General features: G+C 39.7%; 2 protein-coding genes across 3 annotated transcripts; one reads left to right on the top strand and one right to left on the bottom strand.

The window, feature by feature from the left end:
- The first annotated feature begins 238 nt into the window (after positions 1–238).
- On the top strand, positions 239–10546 carry LOC117485640 (collagen alpha-2(VI) chain-like). Of its 2 annotated transcripts, none has more exons than XM_034134248.1 (28): positions 239–396; positions 1894–2059; positions 3104–3714; positions 4135–4155; positions 4296–4361; positions 4468–4521; positions 4610–4654; positions 4744–4770; positions 4857–4883; positions 4990–5034; positions 5116–5169; positions 5406–5468; positions 5637–5699; positions 5795–5848; positions 5951–5986; positions 6070–6132; positions 6634–6696; positions 6993–7055; positions 7145–7207; positions 7295–7345; positions 7425–7523; positions 7895–7957; positions 8044–8079; positions 8163–8208; positions 8291–8443; positions 8788–9243; positions 9559–9597; positions 9681–10546. In XM_034134248.1, the coding sequence occupies exons 2-28, from the start codon at positions 1900–1902 to the stop codon at positions 10280–10282; spliced, it is 3123 nt and encodes a 1040-aa protein (XP_033990139.1). In that variant the 5' UTR covers positions 239–396; positions 1894–1899; the 3' UTR covers positions 10283–10546. The 2 variants fall into 2 exon arrangements, with proteins under 2 accessions (XP_033990139.1, XP_033990140.1); XM_034134249.1 differs by having other exon boundaries at positions 1894–2050.
- xrcc5 (X-ray repair complementing defective repair in Chinese hamster cells 5) lies at positions 10450–18000 on the bottom strand. The gene is made up of 21 exons (XM_034134250.1): positions 17757–18000; positions 17324–17437; positions 17048–17231; positions 16641–16689; positions 16386–16508; positions 15962–16141; positions 15659–15773; positions 15048–15186; positions 14850–14962; positions 14561–14623; positions 14345–14482; positions 14167–14257; positions 13752–13882; positions 13339–13535; positions 12243–12333; positions 12011–12080; positions 11748–11857; positions 11412–11508; positions 11140–11207; positions 10960–11034; positions 10450–10794 (listed from the first exon to the last, which is right to left on the bottom strand). The coding sequence occupies exons 1-21, from the start codon at positions 17769–17771 to the stop codon at positions 10780–10782; spliced, it is 2178 nt and encodes a 725-aa protein (XP_033990141.1). The 5' UTR covers positions 17772–18000; the 3' UTR covers positions 10450–10779.
- Positions 18001–18202: the final 202 nt, after the last annotated feature.

The following is an 18202-nucleotide window of genomic DNA, read 5'->3' on the forward strand; positions in this document are numbered from 1 at the left end:
ATGATAGCTCATATATGAGACTTCAAAGGTCTTTTATTTTGAAACTCTTTAAGTTTTACATTCAGTCAGTTATAATGTGGTAGTTATACGTAGTTTGTCTTACATTATTATTGATCACATTAGGCCTATATAGTACATATTTTAATATGTTTGGTATAATTGTTATTGACCGAGTAAGCACTTTCAATCAGTTTTTCCAGACCGCTACCGTAATGCATAGGATATTCGCGCACCGCAAAACAACGCGGATGCTGGCTTGACTGTGTTTTCCGAAGTGGAGGCTGGCTTGACCGCAGTGATGAACATCGGAAGTTTACAGTCTCTGGAAAACGCTTGAATTCCTGACAGAGTCGAGGTGCAGCTCACAGATTTCACCTTGTCCGCACAGTCGCCGCGGTGAGTCATTTGTTTCTACTTTTCTGAAGGTTTAGAGAGGTAAGGTGTGTAAAGCACATACCAGATAAGTATCGGAACATTTTTATTATAGTAGTGTTTCGATTATATGAAGGCCTGCTTAACGTTGCAGCTGACGTGTGTTTTCGAAACAAAATAACTCAAAGTAAGGAAAGTAAAATGACAAGTATAGTCTGGTAAAAGTTTAAATAAGAGAGCAATGTGCTTTAAGCATCAATAGTAAAAGTATGTATGGGCCCTTTACTGTTCAGAGTTTAATATTATTTTATCACAAATTGGACCAAAATCGCAAATTAATTTAGATATAAGGTGGACGTTGTTGAGGTACTTGTTGACTATGGTTAGTTTCTGCTTTTATTCTGAGGCATATCTTGGAGGTTATTTTTCAATCCACTACGTTTAACCGATGACTTAAATTACTGTATGCACATTCAAAATATAATATTAAATACAAACAATAAGTAAACAATTATGTATTGCAGATTAAGATTAACCTAATTGAACCCTGGAGGGAATTCACAGCAAATAAAGTAAATTAATTAACCAAGAATAGCCCTGCCTTTACCAGTTTTAGATTAAAATAATGCATCAACATTATTGCATTCGACATGTTTTACACTGTGGTAATACAACTGCAGAATTTCCCCTTTGAAAACAGCATTTTAATTGTGTGTCCAGTGGAGCAAATAGTATCTTCTTATTGGTTCGATTTTATAAGAACACATTTTTTGGTTTGTAAAATATCAATGTGTGAGCAAATAACAATAGACAGTAATGTAATCGAGTTAAAACTACAATGTTTCCCTCTTGGTTTGAGTAAAGTAGGACATTAAGCTGCATGAAAAGGAAATACTCAAGAAAAGTACAAGTACCTCAAAAAGTACTTAGGTAATTGAACTTACATTCAAGCACTGTACAAGAAAAACCTCTTAGATTAGATTTCCTTCAGTAAAATTCTACCATTGTCTTTGTTTTGGGAACCCAAAATGTGGATTGGTGTTACACTAAAACAAAAGTTTAGTCTGAGTGTTATTCATTTGTATTTGCTGATGTTTATTGTGTGTGATTAGTAAACGTAATCCTCACTTACAGCACACAGCTGTCCTATCCAAACAGTACATGTCTTCTTTAGCTCAGGGCCATATTTACACAAACTCCTCTCTTGTCTTTTTTTATGTTTTATTGCTCTTGATATGAAATAGTTTGGGAACGCAGTCATGGATGCTTCACCAAACAGGTGGGATGTAACAACTGAAATTTGGATTTAAGCTACAATCTTAAATATTGTGCTATTTTTCCACAGTGTGGTCATTCACTGACACTGTTTAAAACATTGATAAACATTCCTGCGCTCTGTGAAGACGCCTTCTGTGAAGACTCACTTGTTTGACAGCTATTTCCTGCATTTAAAAAAAAGAGCATTGGAGTTAAAAGTAAGCCTTCAACAACTGTCCTCTGCTCTCTGCCTTTTTATTGCAGGAAAAAATGGGGTTGATTTCAGGGTTCATCTTTCTGTGCATGCTCCAAGCTGCAGTCCCTCAGGATCTGACGCCTCGGGGACCCAGGCCGATACCTGGGCGAGGGGACAGTCCAGGACCGACTCCTCCTCCTCTGCCGCCCATACCCAGACCTGAAGGTTGTGACAGTGAGTTTCAAACCACTTCCTTTCAGCTAAATATAGAACATCTTAATAGTTATTTCCCTAAAAGTTAAGGCAATTTCATGGTGTAACAAGTACTCAGGTCCTTAACTCAAGAAAAATACAACTACCATAAAAGTGCTACATTTCTGAAAATATTATAATATAAGTATTGATAACAAAATGTTAACTATGAAAAGTAACCCATTATGTAGAATGAGAACCATTATGGAGGATTTGTATTGATGAACCTAATATATAAGAGGTATGCTCAGATGTTGTATTGGTCAAGGCGGAGTTCATTCTTATTGCTCTATAGGTTTTGGGGGTTTGAATCTATAACAATACATCATAAACTGATATTTTGTTTTGTATGAACAATGACAATCTGGAAAGTAACCAGCAAATAGCTTTGGGTAAAAATATGTAGTCAAGTAAAAACTATATTTCCCTGTGTAATGTAGATGAGTTTAGGTCAAGAAAAAAACGTGAAACCAGTCGTGGAAGATGCATTTAGATGATTTACTTATATACTTATACGTTTTGTTCAATTAATAGCTTAAACCTCCTACTTATTAAAGTAAATTGAAATTATTTAAATGATCATAGATGACAATTCTTCCCATTTTGGAAGCTTGAACCATGAAATGTTGTGAAATGACTAACAATTATAAAAGTGTTGCCAAATAATGTCAACTGATTTATCTGTTTATTGAATCATCCTTTCAGCTCCACTTGACTTGTTTAGTTTAATGTTTACAAAGCATCATATTTTAAAAGCTCTTTTTATGTTTTGTGTGCAAAGTTCTGAATTCGTAAAGAAAATAGTGCACCCTAAATGTTCCTCTGAAAAGTAGAGGAAGAATAAACTCAAAACTAAACTAAAGAATAGACCCAAGTGAAGTAAAAAATACCTCAAACCTGAATATAAACACAGCACTTGAGTACAAGCACATTGTTGCTTTCCACCCCTACATGTGTCTAGTAGTGCAACAAATTACACCTTAAGTGCAGCAGAGCAGTTAACTGTTGCCACTTTCTCTCCTCCAGCTGGGATAATTGAGTGTCCCATCAAGCTGTTTTTCACCCTGGACACCTCGGAGAGCATCGCCTTACAGGAGTCCCCGCCTGGGAGCCTGGTGAGAAAAGTCCTGGAGTTCACCAAGATGTTTGCCCAAAAGCTGGACGACGAGGAGTACAGAGGTCAGATCCAGATCTCCTGGTCCATAGGAGGCCTGAACTTCTCCGAGACGCAGCATGTCTTCAGTCAGTTCACCACAAAGGAGAACTTCATCAGGAACCTCAACGGGATTATATACAAGGGCAGAGGCACGTACACAGACTGCGCCATCAGGAGAATGACTCACCATATGACCACCCACTACTCCCAGACGAAGGCCGTCCTCTTCTCGGTGGTCATCACCGACGGGCATGTGACAGCAGAGAAGTGTGGAGGGATAAAGGCGGAGGCAGAGAAAGCCCGCGAGAAAGGGATCCAGATTTTCTCAGTGGCCGCGTCCAGGAGCGTCGATGAGCTGGGGTTGAGGGATATCGCCGGCTCTCCCACTGAACTGTACCGAGACGACTACATAGCCGTGGACATCGCTGACGGGAAACCAGAGATAAAGACGCAGTCCATCGATCGTATCATACAAATCATGGTGTTCTAAACGTTTTCGTTTTTTCACCTTGAATAAGAACTGTCAGGGTATTTTCACTACAGGATTATCATGGGCAAAATAATTCATGATTACTTTATTATGACATTATATTATACGAAAATCTGAAATAATGATAATAATGCGATTTTTTGTGCCATTTGTCTCTTTTTTTAGGTTAAGAGAGATGATGTAACCATTAAGGCACAAACAATAATGATTTAAGAAGAGCTTTATCTTAAAATGATAATATCATAATGTGTTTTATTAATGTGAAATCTAAATCAAAACATTTAAATATCACGGTTATCGTCAATACCGGTAGACAGTGTCACCCCTAACTTGAATGCTTATACTTTTTTCAGATTAAATGACAGTATCATTGCTATGTACTTTTCACTTACTGTTGTCTTGTCTTTGCAGAAATATCAAGCCTACTTACAGGTAGGAAAAACCTTGACATTATTATTGATATATTAAACAAGACAAGTAATTAAATGTTTGTCTTCAAAAATGCTCTGGTGTTCTCAGTTTTCATGCGTTAGTAGGTTTAATATTGTTTTTTGTACTCTTTGATCGTGTAGTGTTTTGAACATAAATGCTTTCAAACTCCTGGGATCCATGGACCGAAAGGGCCAACAGGTCCAAAGGTGAGTATAGACATACAAAATAAAATCTAAATTATATAAATAATGTATATTTCTGCTTGACTATACTTTGTTTTGTTGAAATGCCGATATTTTCACTTATTTCTAGGGTATGAAAGGAGACAGAGGTCATACTGGGCCAAGCGGTGCGAATGGTCAGCTGGTAGGAAGAAGTCTGCATTGTTATTACACTCGGAATTCTGTAAAATCAATATTATATTGTTTTAATTCTGAGTGTGTTTGTATTACAGGGCGATCCTGGCATTGAAGGTCCAATCGGACAACCTGGTTCAAAGGTTTGCTGAGGTCCCTTATTGATGATGTTATGTACTATGTTATTGTTATTCTTAATTTCACTAACATGTCCCTCTTTGCTCTGATATAGGGAGAGATTGGTTCAAATGGTGACAAGGTGAGAGATACATCTTTATATCCCAGCTTTATCTGTCAAATTAAATGAAATGCTGTTAAATTAATGGTTTTGCTGTTCATCGTCAGGGGGAAATCGGATCAGGTGGAGCAAAGGTAAATAATGGTTATAGTTTGTGCTCGCACATATTTTATATTAGACCATGTCAGTGTTTGCATACAGTTGTTAATCAACTGTCTTCTCCGACGTTTAAATATTCAGGGTGTGGCAGGAGGACCTGGCATGAATGGAACAGATGGTCAAAAGGTGAGTCTACGACAACAAAGTAAAATATATAGTACATTAATTAATCTGTTCATTATACTGATATAATATTATTGTCTTTAGGGTAAAATGGGACGAATCGGAGCTCCTGGTTGCAAAGGGGATTCAGGTGACAAGGTAAGTCAAGTAGTTTGGTGAATTAATTAAAATGTTGCCCTAAAGTGCTGGTGTTGAAATGTTTAATGTTTTCAAATAAGGTGAAATGTTTTTATTAATGTTCCAGTGCTAATCCACCATCAAACTTAATTATTAGATTAAATATGATTCATTTTACAATCCATCAGATATACAGTTATAAAGAATAATTTGTTGGTTTACTGAAATATCTTATCATCGGATTTTCTGCCTAAAAGGGACCAGATGGTTACCATGGAGATGTTGGTGACACTGGGCCACATGGTGACAACGGAGCAAAGGTCTGTGTGAAACCAAAACTGGGATCTGTCTCGTCTCTAACACATTTTTACGACAGGAAAGGTCTCAACCTCCAGCGGGAAAAGCATTCCACCATTTTCTGCATGTTTTAACTATTGCAAATATGTATTAGTAGATTTTTAGTATTGTATGTTTGTTTGTTTGTTTAGGGTGACGGAGGACTTCCTGGAAAGTCAGGTCCCTCTGGCCCTAGTGGTGACCAAGGACCAAAGGTACACTTTAAATTTAACACAAGAGAAAACACAGTCAGAAAAAAATGAAAATGTTCCTGAACTGCAAAACAAACCCTGAAATCTATGTGTGTCAGGGTGAAGACGGAAATGCTGGAAATCCAGGGCTGCCTGGAGAAAAGCAACCTTCGGTACAGAACAAGTTTTCTTTTCATGATCATTACTTGAATTATATATAACTGTAAGTTAATGTTACAAAGCTGAGTCTGATATAAAACCACCATCTCTTGCAGGGGCCTCCTGGCACACGTGGACCAAGAGGCGAAAGGGTATCTCAACTATCAAAATATACATTATCATTATAAAAATGTACCCTAGTTGGTTTTAATAATCATCAAATAAATATTAACAGGGAAGGAGAGGAGACTCTGGAACAAAAGGAGGGCCGGGTAATGATGGGCTAAAGGGAGAGAAGGTAAGTCCAGCGCCCAGAAAAGAAAAAAAAAGATTCTTAAACCAACCTCGTAAAGCTGCAAAAATGTCAAATCTATAAATATTCCTCTGAAATATGACTTAATTAAATGTAATAAAGTTCAAACTAAGTGTAACATGCTTGAAAAGAAACATGCAAAGACGAACATGGTGGGAAGAAAATGCTGGTGCTGGTGATATGAGAGCTAAATAACAGCTTATTTTGAAACATTAACAAAACAACGGATGTGTGTGAACTTTACAAGAGAATTCAACTCCCACAAGTTTCAAATCCCTCTGCAGGGATTTGGTCTAGTCCAGATAACGTTGCTAAACACTTCCTTGTCCTGTTTGAGGAGTTGTTTTGGGGCTTTTTCTAACCAAGTTCTCAGTTCCTCCCACATTCTGCAGATATAGAATTAATGGCTCTCGGTTGCATATTGTTAACATTACTTGATGATTAATGTTTCATTGTAGATCCTGACTCAATCATTTACTTCTTCAGGGCGATCGCGGGCCAGAGGGACTCAGAGGCCGGTCAGGAGAAGATGGACTAAATGGCGCTAAGGTGAGGGGATTGTGCTGTGGGTGGATTCTGGCAGAGGGATGACTCAGCAGCTCCCTAAGAAATCTGCAAGTCTTCCTCAGACCACCAATAATGAACTGAATGTCCTGACTGCTGCCAAAAAAAGCTTGAGTGAAGACTGTTATTGTAAAAACAGGTTTTTTCTGGTATTTTTGTTTTTTTACAAGCGTTTTAAAATAAAGTAGTGTGCATTGCCAAATTCACATCAACATAAGTAGGTCAGTTTTTTCTCTGGAGTCGAGGTGATGCCCAGTGATAACGTTTTCTTTCTCTTCCAGGGAGATCTAGGGCTCCCAGGATCGAGGGGTCAGCCCGGAGAAACAGGCAGCCCCGGAGGAAACGTATGTTGTTTGTACCCTCATCATCATCAACACTGCTCATTGTTGGAGCTTGAGTTTTGAAAAAATATCTTTTTTTCTGTAAATTTCAGGGCAGCCTTGGAAATCAAGGAGATCTAGGACCAAGGGGAGACTCTGGGCCCCCTGGACCAAAAGTAGGTAACAATATTCTGTTCCTCACTTTCAATATGGCATCTTTTAAAATGCTCTAACATTTTGTGAATGATGTATTTATTTTAAAGGGTGACAACGGAAGAACAGGATTCAACTACCCTGGATCGAGAGGATCCACTGTACGGTTTTCTGTTTACCACACACAATATTCTTGCATATGTTGCATACCTGAGTCTAAAGTACCTCTGATCTTTCCAGGGAGACAGAGGGGATCCCGGTAGAAGAGGACCCATTGGGGGAAGAGGTGATTGTGGGGCCAAAGGAGAACTTGGAAACAAAGGAACACCAGGAGGGCCTGTAAGATTAATAACTTAAAAAGTTGAATTTGATAGTTAGAAAAGACAACATTAAAACATGCGATGCTTACGTTTAGCTGAAGCAGATGGCTGAGACGTCACTCGATATTGTACCAGGTGCAGTTTCTCCTTTAGAAACACACCCACAGTCCAAAGGGATGCATTAGGATGTTTTGTTAAGCAATAACGTGCCTACAGTACATGGAGGCTGAAAACACTTTGAAAACACATTACATTAATGTTATGAGGAACATTCTGCTAATCTTCTGAAGAAAAATGTAGTATTGGCTTTAATCAGATGCAGACATTAATGAAACATATTACTTCTTAAGAAAAATGAGTCACCTTCATTTTAAAATGTTTTCTGTGCAGGCGGACCCAGGTCAGCCGGGTGAGCCAGGAAAGAGAGGACCCAGAGGAAACCCTGGATCTGATGTAAACACCAGCACAAACACTCAAATAATGACTTGACCATGCGTGCAAATTTGAGCTCCAATTGCACTTTCTCTCTCTGTGTGTAGGGCGACCAAGGACCAGTGGGCGATCCTGGGCTCAATGTGAGTCAACTTTAAAAAAGTAAATAATCCGTAAATAATTAGATTTGCCTGGTTGTATCTAACATGCACACCTGTCACCACAGGAATGTGATGTCATGACTTACATCAGGGAGACGTGTGGTTGTTGTGGTAAATATCTCCACCGATCAAACACAGCTACATCGTTTTATTTATTTTGAATTACTGATCCTGTTCTTGTGTTTTGTCTCAGACTGTGAGAAGCACTGTGGACCTCTGGACATTGTATTTATAATTGATAGCTCAGAGAGTGTGGGGCTGACAAACTTCACCCTGGAAAAGAACTTTGTTATCAACACCATCAACAGGCTGGGATCTATGGCAAACGATCCTGCGTCATTAACCGGTACAGTGAAGCAAAACCGCAGCCCAGACCACCCTGCAAATCTCTCTGCACACACATTTTCAAGTGCCAAGAAGTAGAGTTTGCCATTAAAGATTAACCGTTTCCAAAGAATGAATCACTAAATCCAAATTCAATATACATATTGGATTGAATACAAAATGACAGTAACCCTCTTTGGCACTACACTCGTTTTTGACAGTACCGGCAGACTATGATTGTCAGATTTATACATTTTCAGCCATCTAAAGTGTAACTAGTTAATTTTCCTGTGATTTGTTGAGAGTAACAACTAATAGAGCAAAGCCAGCTTGATCTGCACCACTTGACTTGTCTCCCTCTTTCAGGCACAAGAGTCGGAGTTGTACAATTCAGTCACAACGGGACCTTTGAAGCCATTCGTCTCAATGACCCCAAAATCAACTCCATGTCTGCTTTTAAAACAGCAGTGAAGAACCTAGAGTGGATTGCCGGGGGCACCTTCACACCCTCAGCCCTCAAGTTCGCCTACGACAACCTCATCAGGGACGGCAAGCGAGCCCAGGCCAAAGTATCTGTGGTGGTGATCACAGATGGCCGCTTTGACCCGCGCGACAATGATAATCTGCTGCAGTACCTTTGCAACGATGACGATGTGGTGGTGAATGCGATTGGGGTTGGTGATATGTTTGAGAAGGCACAGGATGATGAGATCCTGGGGTCGATTGCGTGCAACAAGAAGGAACACGTCACTGGGATGAGGCGTTACGCTGACTTGGTGGCTGAGGACTTTATACAGACGATGGAGACTGTGCTTTGTCCCAGTAAGTCCTGTACCCTTACACACAGCAGAATGACAATAGAGTTGAAGCCCATTGTTAGCAACCCCCGTTTGGCACATTGAAGTTTCAGACATTCTCAAGTGCGATATTTCATGACATATCCCTTAAGCTTGTGTAAACCATGGACCTTATTCTTAGGCATCTAACCAAAAAGCCCATTTAAAAATGTTTGACTTTGAGACAAGCGAATAGAAGTCCTAAAATGCTTACTTCCATGTTTAATGATTTATTTCTGCACCAAGTATACAGGTTCTGCTTACCCGTTTTCTAACCTAAATCCATTTATTTCACTTCTAGATCCTGTGGTTGTGTGCCCTGATCTTCCCTGTAAAAGCGGTAGGTGTTATTCACGGCTAGATGATTTGTTAATGGTACAATGGATTGCAGCTCAGTGATTTATTCATTTTATTTATTTGCAGAACCTGATGTAGCTCCGTGTCTCGAGCGACCAGTGGATCTGGTATTTTTACTGGACGGCTCAGAACGCCTGGGGACGGAGAACTTCCGGTATGTCCGTGAATTTCTGCAAAAGGCGGCAGACCGACTGAGTCTGGCTTCGAGCAGGACTGATCGAATGCGAGCTCGCTTGGCACTGATAGAGTTTGGTAAGGAGAACGAGATCCTCGAGGCCTTCCCTCTCACACACGACCCTACTGTTATCGCCGATGGCATAGCACGCTTGCTATATATGGATTCTTCTTCAAGCGTAGGGCCGGCCATCATCCACACCATCGACACAGTCTTGGGTAAAAGAAATGCTCGCCTGACAAGACGCAACGCAGAGGTTTCATTTGTTTTCATCACAGACGGCGTCACTGACAGCAAAAACCTGGACGAGGCAGTCAGTGCGATGCGCGGGTCACAGGTGGTCTCCACAGTGGTAACCACAAGAAGTGACGTTGACCAAAAAGTCCTAATGAAGCTGGCCATGGACGACCGGGACGCCATCTTTAAAGTAAAAGACTTTGCGGATATGTCCCAGTCCAGTTTGTTTGACCGTTTCGTCCAGTGGGTGTGTTAAAGAGCGGCCACTGAGATTCTACTTTGCACTGTTCAATTAGCAAATGACAACATGCCATTGTGCTTTACTACATTTGTCAGGAAAACTGTATTAATTTGCAATGGTTTGTTATATATATTTTTTAAATTACACAAGTGGAGCATTCATCATCAACCATTAAGCTTCAAGATATTAAACCAGCAGTTTATTGGACAAGACAGTGCTCTCTTTTGTAAAGTCACAAAGGGTTTGAAGTGCAAATAAAATCTTGAGATTTTAAACATTCATTGTTCCGACATTACTGATAATTAACATTGAAATTAGAACTCAGTATAAAATAATTTTGATTTTTAAGACAAACACATGTAAAGCCCTCAACACAGTTCTGAATTCAGTATAACCAGTTATACGTCAGGGGTCCCCAAGTTGGAGCAGAACAATGGACGGCTGAATTGGATTGCTGAATGATGCATTCTTCTCGTTTCCCTGCATGTCCGCTGCAGACCTTCCCTATTTTCTTACATCATGTCCAGCTGTGTAGGAAGAGAAAAAAAAAAAGTAAGACTGGAGAGTTATATAAAACGTCTCAACAGGCCATCCTGCAAAATACACAGGAAATGGCTCTAACGTGGGTTTTGGGCACTGCAGTTAAATATTTAAAACCTGAAAAGTCAGAATTAAACAACAATCAAACTTGCCAAGTCATCAACATCTCCAGTATCTTCAGCAGGAGGTGCAGCTGCCTCTTCCTTCTTCTCCTCAGTAACCAGAAACTGAGGACAAAATAAGCTTCAGTTAGTAGGACGGCCACCATTTTGAATATGTAAAACAGGGTTTGTTTACTCAACACCTCACAATGGTTTAAATCGGGGAGTCACCTGATTAGATTCACTTTTGGACACAGTGCTTCCTTCAACCTCGTCCTTGCTGATCAGTGTTATGGCATCTGCCAATCAACAGCAAGAATTAAGTCAAAAACATCAAGTCACTTTTAGAAAACTTGATATTCAGGCTCATTTTAAAGCATAAATCAGTTCCAACTTTTGTATCAATTGTTTTTGCAGTTAAATTATAGAATTGTCTTCTCACCTCAAGGGAGGAAAGGTTTTACAAGAAATCCTGCAGCTGCGAGTAAAGAGGCTTATCATACCTTGAACAAGCAGGTCCCAGAAGACCTCCAGCCCTCGGTTTGGGATGCTTCTTTTGAGGGACTGCAGGTAGCCATTGTACAGACTGGCATCCTCCAGCTGAATAACGAAAGACATGCATCATTCATGATCTGTTTATGAGTCTCCTAAAAACACAACTCACACAAGTGCTGGCCTCGGCTCAAGTCGCGAGATTTCAACTTACTCATTGTTATCTTCGACAGTTCGCTCATTATCTCCAAAGCAAAAACCAAAACGTTGCGTTCCGATTTGTTCCACACAGACTCTCGTATTAATCATTCATTTCCACAAATGGAAGATAGGGAACGTTTGTTTACCTTAACAGACTGCTCTCTAAAAGCCTCGATGCAGGTGATGCTTTTCATGTAGTAGTGTGTGTTCTTGTTGCCAAGCAACTGCTCTATCCTGTGAGTCAGTTGCTGACAGACTGGGAAGGACACGGGGGTCACCACAGGCAAACAAAAACATAAACACAATTACAAGGGCTGAACTTGAGTCATGGCAGTTTATAATATAAACAGAAACATTTTTTATCAGTCGAGCTCCATCGGGAAAAAAAGACGGAAGAATTTGACCTCACCCTCTCCAAATGAAAGACTCTTCTTCTTGAGCAGAGTCCGGAAGTCTCTGGCTGGATCCACGCTTCCCACCTAGTTAAGTGTTGAAAATGACAGAGGACTGAAGTGAAATGGAAATTGTAAAGTATGCTGGTTCAAACAAGTGGTGAAGTACTCCTTTAAGAATAGCTGATGTTTTTAAAAAGTGGTTGTCTCTCTAGGATTATTATGCAGTCCAGCTCCCCTGATTCTCACCGAAGTAACAGGGCCTTCAGCGATGTTAGCCAGGCTATAATCCTCCTCGTCTTCCTCCTCTTTGGCCTTCTTGGCACCTGGCTCCTCAGGGCTGTAAACGGCCAAAGGGGTCATTATAACTCACAGGGTTCATACACTTTTTCACCAATGATTTTCCATGACTTCTCCATGACCGTTACCTCATTTTCCATGACCAAAAAAAGTACTCATTCTCAGCGGTACCACTGAACATTTTTTATTTTAACATGGTAAGCCGGAAAATAAGGTCTGCATATGAAACATGGTGTGCCTATCTAAAACAAATCAAATAGTAGGCTTACTAGCTCCAACAGACTAAAGCCACTGTAGACTAGAGGGCGTGATTGTAAAAATCTCTCACCAGCAAAATACTTCGACAGTTAAACGCCATTTTACGTTTCATTACTACTGTATACGATACAGTATTTATTATCGTTATAGTATTACTATTTCGGCGATTAGATAAAATATAAATTATATTTGATGCAACTTTAGTTACATTTCCATGACTTTTCCAAAACTTTGGGAAAAATATATCATATCAATTAACACTTCACACATCTATTTCATCAGACAGGGGAGGGACGAGTAGTTTAAAGGTTGCAGACTTGCACTCCGTCTAGCAAAAAGTACGGAATCTGCCCATTTAATTCAAGCAGTTTGAGGCAGACTAGAGATTGTTTCTATACAGAGTTTTACTTTTCTAGCATTTAGGATAATGTTGATCTTAATAGAATACATTAATGGTATTTAAGCCTTTCTATTGCACAAAGACAATGTAATGTGGTTATTTTGCAGACCCATTTAAGAGGGCTTCTCATTCACAATGGCCTGATAAAGGTCTAACAACACAAATACATGTATTTTCTTCGCAATTTTGACAGTTGGGGCAGTTTGAATAGTGAAAATAGTTTTATAATCTGTAAAACCTTGGCACAGACACTACTGTTTTTGATCATTTTACATAATCTTGTAATATAATAATGAGTAATTTTGACAGATCAAATACTTTTCACTCCATGACTAACAGCTCTGTCTGTAACATCAAATACCCACCACCACACTTAATTCAACTTACTCTTTGCCAAATATCTGTGCACTAGTCTTGACCTTCTTCTTCTTCTCCACTTCTGTGAGAGGAAACTTCCTCTTCACCTCCTCGAGTGGAGCCTGGCAGCGTTCAGTAATGACATCAGGGCGCTCAAGAGCAGCCTTCAGCCACGGCTCCATGGGGGGAAGCGGGGTGCCGGGACTTACTGCCCGATGATGCACACACTGAAGGAAATGTCGGTAAGGTGGGTGAGACAGACAGTAACTGAGGAAGAATAAATCCACATTGAGTATCAACAGCTTCTAGCTGGTGAAGCTCCAGTCAGAGACATCACATCTTTTTTTGAGGTCATGAAAAAAATGACTTCTCTTCTTCAAAACTTAACCTCAGAACGAGAAGGTAATAGATGTACTGTATCTCTCCAATACAAAGTGCAGTACCTGGAAGTGCCTCTGGAAGGAAGGGTTGGGAATGTTATGGACCTTGTACATATCCTTTTCATCCCCGTTTTCATCCTTCTCAACCAGCATCATGGAGTCAATAAGAGAGTCCACAGCAGACAACTGGGTGTCTAGGGGAATCACATAACACACAGAAATACATTCAAGTCCATTCCTGCATCTCTCACTGAAGTAGTCAAAATGATTTAGATTAAAAAATATATGTACACAGTGTCGATCACGTTACACAATGTAACAGCAGTTTTTTCACTTGAAGGGGCAACAATGTCATGTTCAGACCCGCAGGTCTAAATAGGTTAGCTGCTGCTGTGATCATGATCAGAAAGCTCCCTCTTGTGGAGAATCTGCAGTCAGTTTTGTGAGTTATCGGTTAATTCTATGAGGCGTTTTGTACCTGACGGAGTGAACTTTTTGTTGTTTTCAAGGGAAGGGAATGTATACTGTCTCAGGTCTTCCATGAAGGGCAGCTGGACGTACATCAGGCACTATTGAGGGGGAGAGACAGATCATTAGCTCTGTGCTATATGACAGATTAAATAAAAACAGCATGTTTCATGATTCTGTGACGTCACCTCATAGTCCAGCTTGATGCACGGGAAGGCTGCTCCTACTTGAGGGTTGCAGCGTCGGTCATACGCGTAACGTATAATGGCCACCATGTTGAGTTCATCTAGTGCTCGGATGAGAGCGGATAGTGCAACTCCTGCATGCTGCAGAACAGTAGGAACACAGACAGGTCAGTATCAACGTGCAGTCACCAGCAACATGTCAGGTCTCTCCATTCTCACCTCATCATCTCTGCCAGGAAAAATCTTGATGACTTGATTCCCCATGAACTGATGGCGACGTATCTGCAAACAGATTGAAAAACCAGTTAAGTATTAAAGTAGGGATTTCCTTATCACTAGTATATTTTAACTGATAAGTATCGGATGTATTGAGTAGGAACCCTAGCCTCTTTTTACCTTAACAATTTGTGACAGGAAATGTCTAAAATGATACTCAATATTAAAATGACTTAAGATGGGGGAAGAAAGAAACCCTGATAGCAGATCACAGTAGCATAACGTATTATACCATGTTCTGTTTGGCGAATCCGAGAACAGCAAAGCTTTTCCCGTCGTGCTTGTATTTCATATGCTCTTGATCAATCTTGTCGAAGGGAACAATATCACTTCCATAACGAAAACCTGTGGACAAGAAAAACAATGTTTTGGGAATTATTAAGTGATAAGTTCAACATTGAGTTATTTAATTAGAAAATAACTTTCTCACCTTGGATGGTATCCTCCTTTGGCACCTCTGTCTCATTGTCATCATCCAGGCAGTAGACAGTCTCTCTCTTCACGTCCTCCTTCTGGTTTGTTTGAGCATCGACTGTAGCCCATATCTTCTTCAGTTTCTCTTCTGTCACCTGGAATATGGTAAGTAGTGGTTGCTGATGAGATAACCTTCATGTGACTATTACTGACAGGCTGTCATCTGTGTATTTAAATTACTCAAAAGGGAGGTTAAAGAAATGTCAGATTCCTTTCAAATTCACTAAGTGAATGAGCAAAACATACATCAAAACTACACATTAACTCATAACAAAACAGTACTATTAAAAATGACTTTGAGTCAAAAGATACATACTGGGAAAAACTTGATTTGTATTCATGTTATAATAATACAAATAAGATAACAATCTTGACATTAATAGCAGTAAGAAATAAGTGGAATACATGTTGCTACTGTACAAGGTCTCACAAAGTAGATTTTACAGTAACATGATAACATGTGGAGTAGCACTTTTCCCAGAAAGGAACTCAATATGTTTACAGTCAAAGAGCTGTGTAATGTGCATATAGTACATATTTATCCAGTTGTCTTCACTGTAGACTTACTGCTTTGTATCCAACAATACGGATAGACAGACAGCTGCCGATGGTCAGCTGACAGGGCCAGGCCATGGGTTTCCTCTCGATGCGCTTGAACATGCACAGCTGCTCGATTGCTTTCCTACAGCGTGAGTGAAGCACATGGAAAGCCAAGTCATATGAATTTATCCAAATAGAGATTTACAACTTTTGAGTGTAGAGATCACTATGTGGTTCAGAGAGAAAAACATATATATATATTAGACAAGAGAAATATCCATAGACTGTATACACTAGGAAATGTTGTGTGTTTAATATGAGCTAACGGACCTGAAGGAGTAAATTTCATTCAAGCCGTCCTCCTCATCCAGGCTCAGCATGATGTGTTTCACCATGTCCAGGCCACTCTGCTGTTCCCTGGACAGACCTTTTCCTGTGCCTGGGTGACCGGGGCCGCCTTCGCCAGCATCTCCTCCAACCTCTTCATCTTCCTCCGCAGGGAAGGGCAAACTGAAAAGGGTTTGGTCCGAGGAAGGATACAATGTTATTAACTACACTCAATGTTCTTTACAAGAGACACATTTAACATTGAAGGTTTTATCAGAATAGATGTCTGCCATTTTATATAAGTATTGATGAACACAAATACATTACAAATCATCATTATTCTTTAACCTTATTGGTATAATGTTTTGGGTCTATTCATATAATATGTAATTTAAAATGACACATAGTTTGTGGGTCTGAACCTTACAAGAACTGCAGGGTGATGTCGGCTTGTTTCAGGTTTTCAATAATGACATCGAGCTGCTCTGAGCTGGCCTGTGTGTTGAGGTCAGTCAGGAGGACAACGTTGAGACGATCACACTTTTTCCCCCTGAAAAGAAAACCCAACACAATGAAAAACCAACAATACCATCAGCAAAATAAACATTTTAATGGATACACATTATTTTAGTTTTTTCTTTGAATTGTGAAAACTAAGAATGTGATACAAGGAGCTTCTTACTGTGTTTCTTTCTTGAGGAGATCCATGCACACAACAAGAGCATCCAGCCCTGTAGATCGGAGTGAAGGAGGTAACATATTTTCTCACATCATAGAATAGCCATTACATAATGCAACTTGACATTTAACATAGGTTAAAGCAAATATTGTGTCTTGTGCCACCTTAATTACACATTAAAACTAAGTATTTCACATTGATGCAACAATCACAAACAAATCCAATCAAACAACAACTAACCTTGGATCTGAAATACAATTAACAAAATCACTATTCAATGTGGTTACACATGAATGACATTCTTCTTCTTTTTTTACTTTTACCTAAACATTCTTCCAATGTAAAGTACTATAAGTTGTAGTCTTTATACAGGTTTAATTTTGGGGTTAAAGTACTGAGCAAAAGGATACAATCAGCCTGCTGATTCTCTAGATGGATCTGATTCTCTATTTCCTCCAGAAGCTCAAAGTCAGGCACCATGAGGTGACGATGCACGCTGATGTGCTGGTACTGGTCGTCCTGCTCCAGTGAGTTGTTGGTGGCGTCTGTGCCAAACAGAACTAAAGCCAGCTCATCCTTGGCCTCTTTAAAAACCTGTGAACGACATGTTCATAGTGTGTCAAATATGACAGAGATCCTCATGGTATTTGTTCCTCGTTTTAGGAAGACGTGTAGTAAACATTTACCTGGCGCTGGACAAACTTCTGAATGACTTTTTTGGCAAGTTCAAAGGGAGGCTCTTCACCCGGGGCGGAGTTGGACATGGAGAACCCAACATCCATGCACAACACCAACGCTGACTACAGACAACAAACAATAAAAGAACATATTGTGTATTTCATTAAAGGCATAACGTGGTCCTCATTCTGTCAAACCAGTACAGTTGTGTAATGTTTTGTATTCAATCAATAGGGGGCGTGACAGCGTTAGCACCAACATGTCTGAACATATCGCCGCCAAACACTGGTCACGCCGTGTAACTTCTGAAGCTCAGAAAAAGAGAAACAATGTTTTTTCTTGTGTTTGCAAACCTCCAGAATTAAACAGAAAACACAGGCTAACAACGCTTTACATTAAGTTAATAGATTACTTATAGAAAAGAAAGAAAAATGAACTTACTTTGGAACCTGCCATCTTCTTTTTTCCCTCTTCCTAAGACTGCGTGTCACTCTGTTATGGCTCCGGAGAGAAATAGTGAACTACAGGAACAATAACTTGGTTCCAGTTTCCAGGTATAATGGTGCCGCATTCAGATATCAGACAGCACTTTACGAAGTGGTAGAGTTTGTTGGATACTAATGTAAAATCAGTATTTAGGTGTACTTTTTTAAGAAACATACCGCACTTGTATAAAGTGGATACAGTGTCGTGCTGTTCCCGAGAAGAGTGCAATGAAATGTAATCATAGGATGTAGGTCAAACGCCCTCCAGCGTTGTACATTGCACATTGCAATGTGTGTCCCATAGTCTGTGCTTATTGTGTTAATAGACTGGTAGGCAGGATATTATAAATGTTATATCAGTATAAATAACTAAATACATAATAAAGAAATACTAGTAATGCA

The sequence above is a fragment of the Trematomus bernacchii genome, unplaced genomic scaffold (assembly GCF_902827165.1).
Source record: "Trematomus bernacchii unplaced genomic scaffold, fTreBer1.1, whole genome shotgun sequence".
NCBI classification, from domain to species: domain Eukaryota; kingdom Metazoa; phylum Chordata; class Actinopteri; order Perciformes; family Nototheniidae; genus Trematomus; species Trematomus bernacchii.

Coding starts and splice junctions, on each gene's coding strand:
- LOC117485640 (XM_034134248.1), top strand. CDS start 1,900: ATGGGGTTGATTTCAGGGTTCATCTTTCTGTGCATGCTCCAAGCTGCA. Junction 4,362..4,467: donor AAGGGCCAACAGGTCCAAAG/GTGAGTATAGAC, acceptor ACTTATTTCTAG/GGTATGAAAGGAGACAGAGG. Junction 7,208..7,294: donor CTGGGCCCCCTGGACCAAAA/GTAGGTAACAAT, acceptor TTTATTTTAAAG/GGTGACAACGGAAGAACAGG.
- xrcc5 (XM_034134250.1), bottom strand. Junction 16,509..16,640: donor CTCCTCAAGAAAGAAACACA/GTAAGAAGCTCC, acceptor TTTTCTTTTCAG/GGGGAAAAAGTGTGATCGTC. Junction 11,035..11,139: donor CCAAAAGTGAATCTAATCAG/GTGACTCCCCGA, acceptor TTTTGTCCTCAG/TTTCTGGTTACTGAGGAGAA.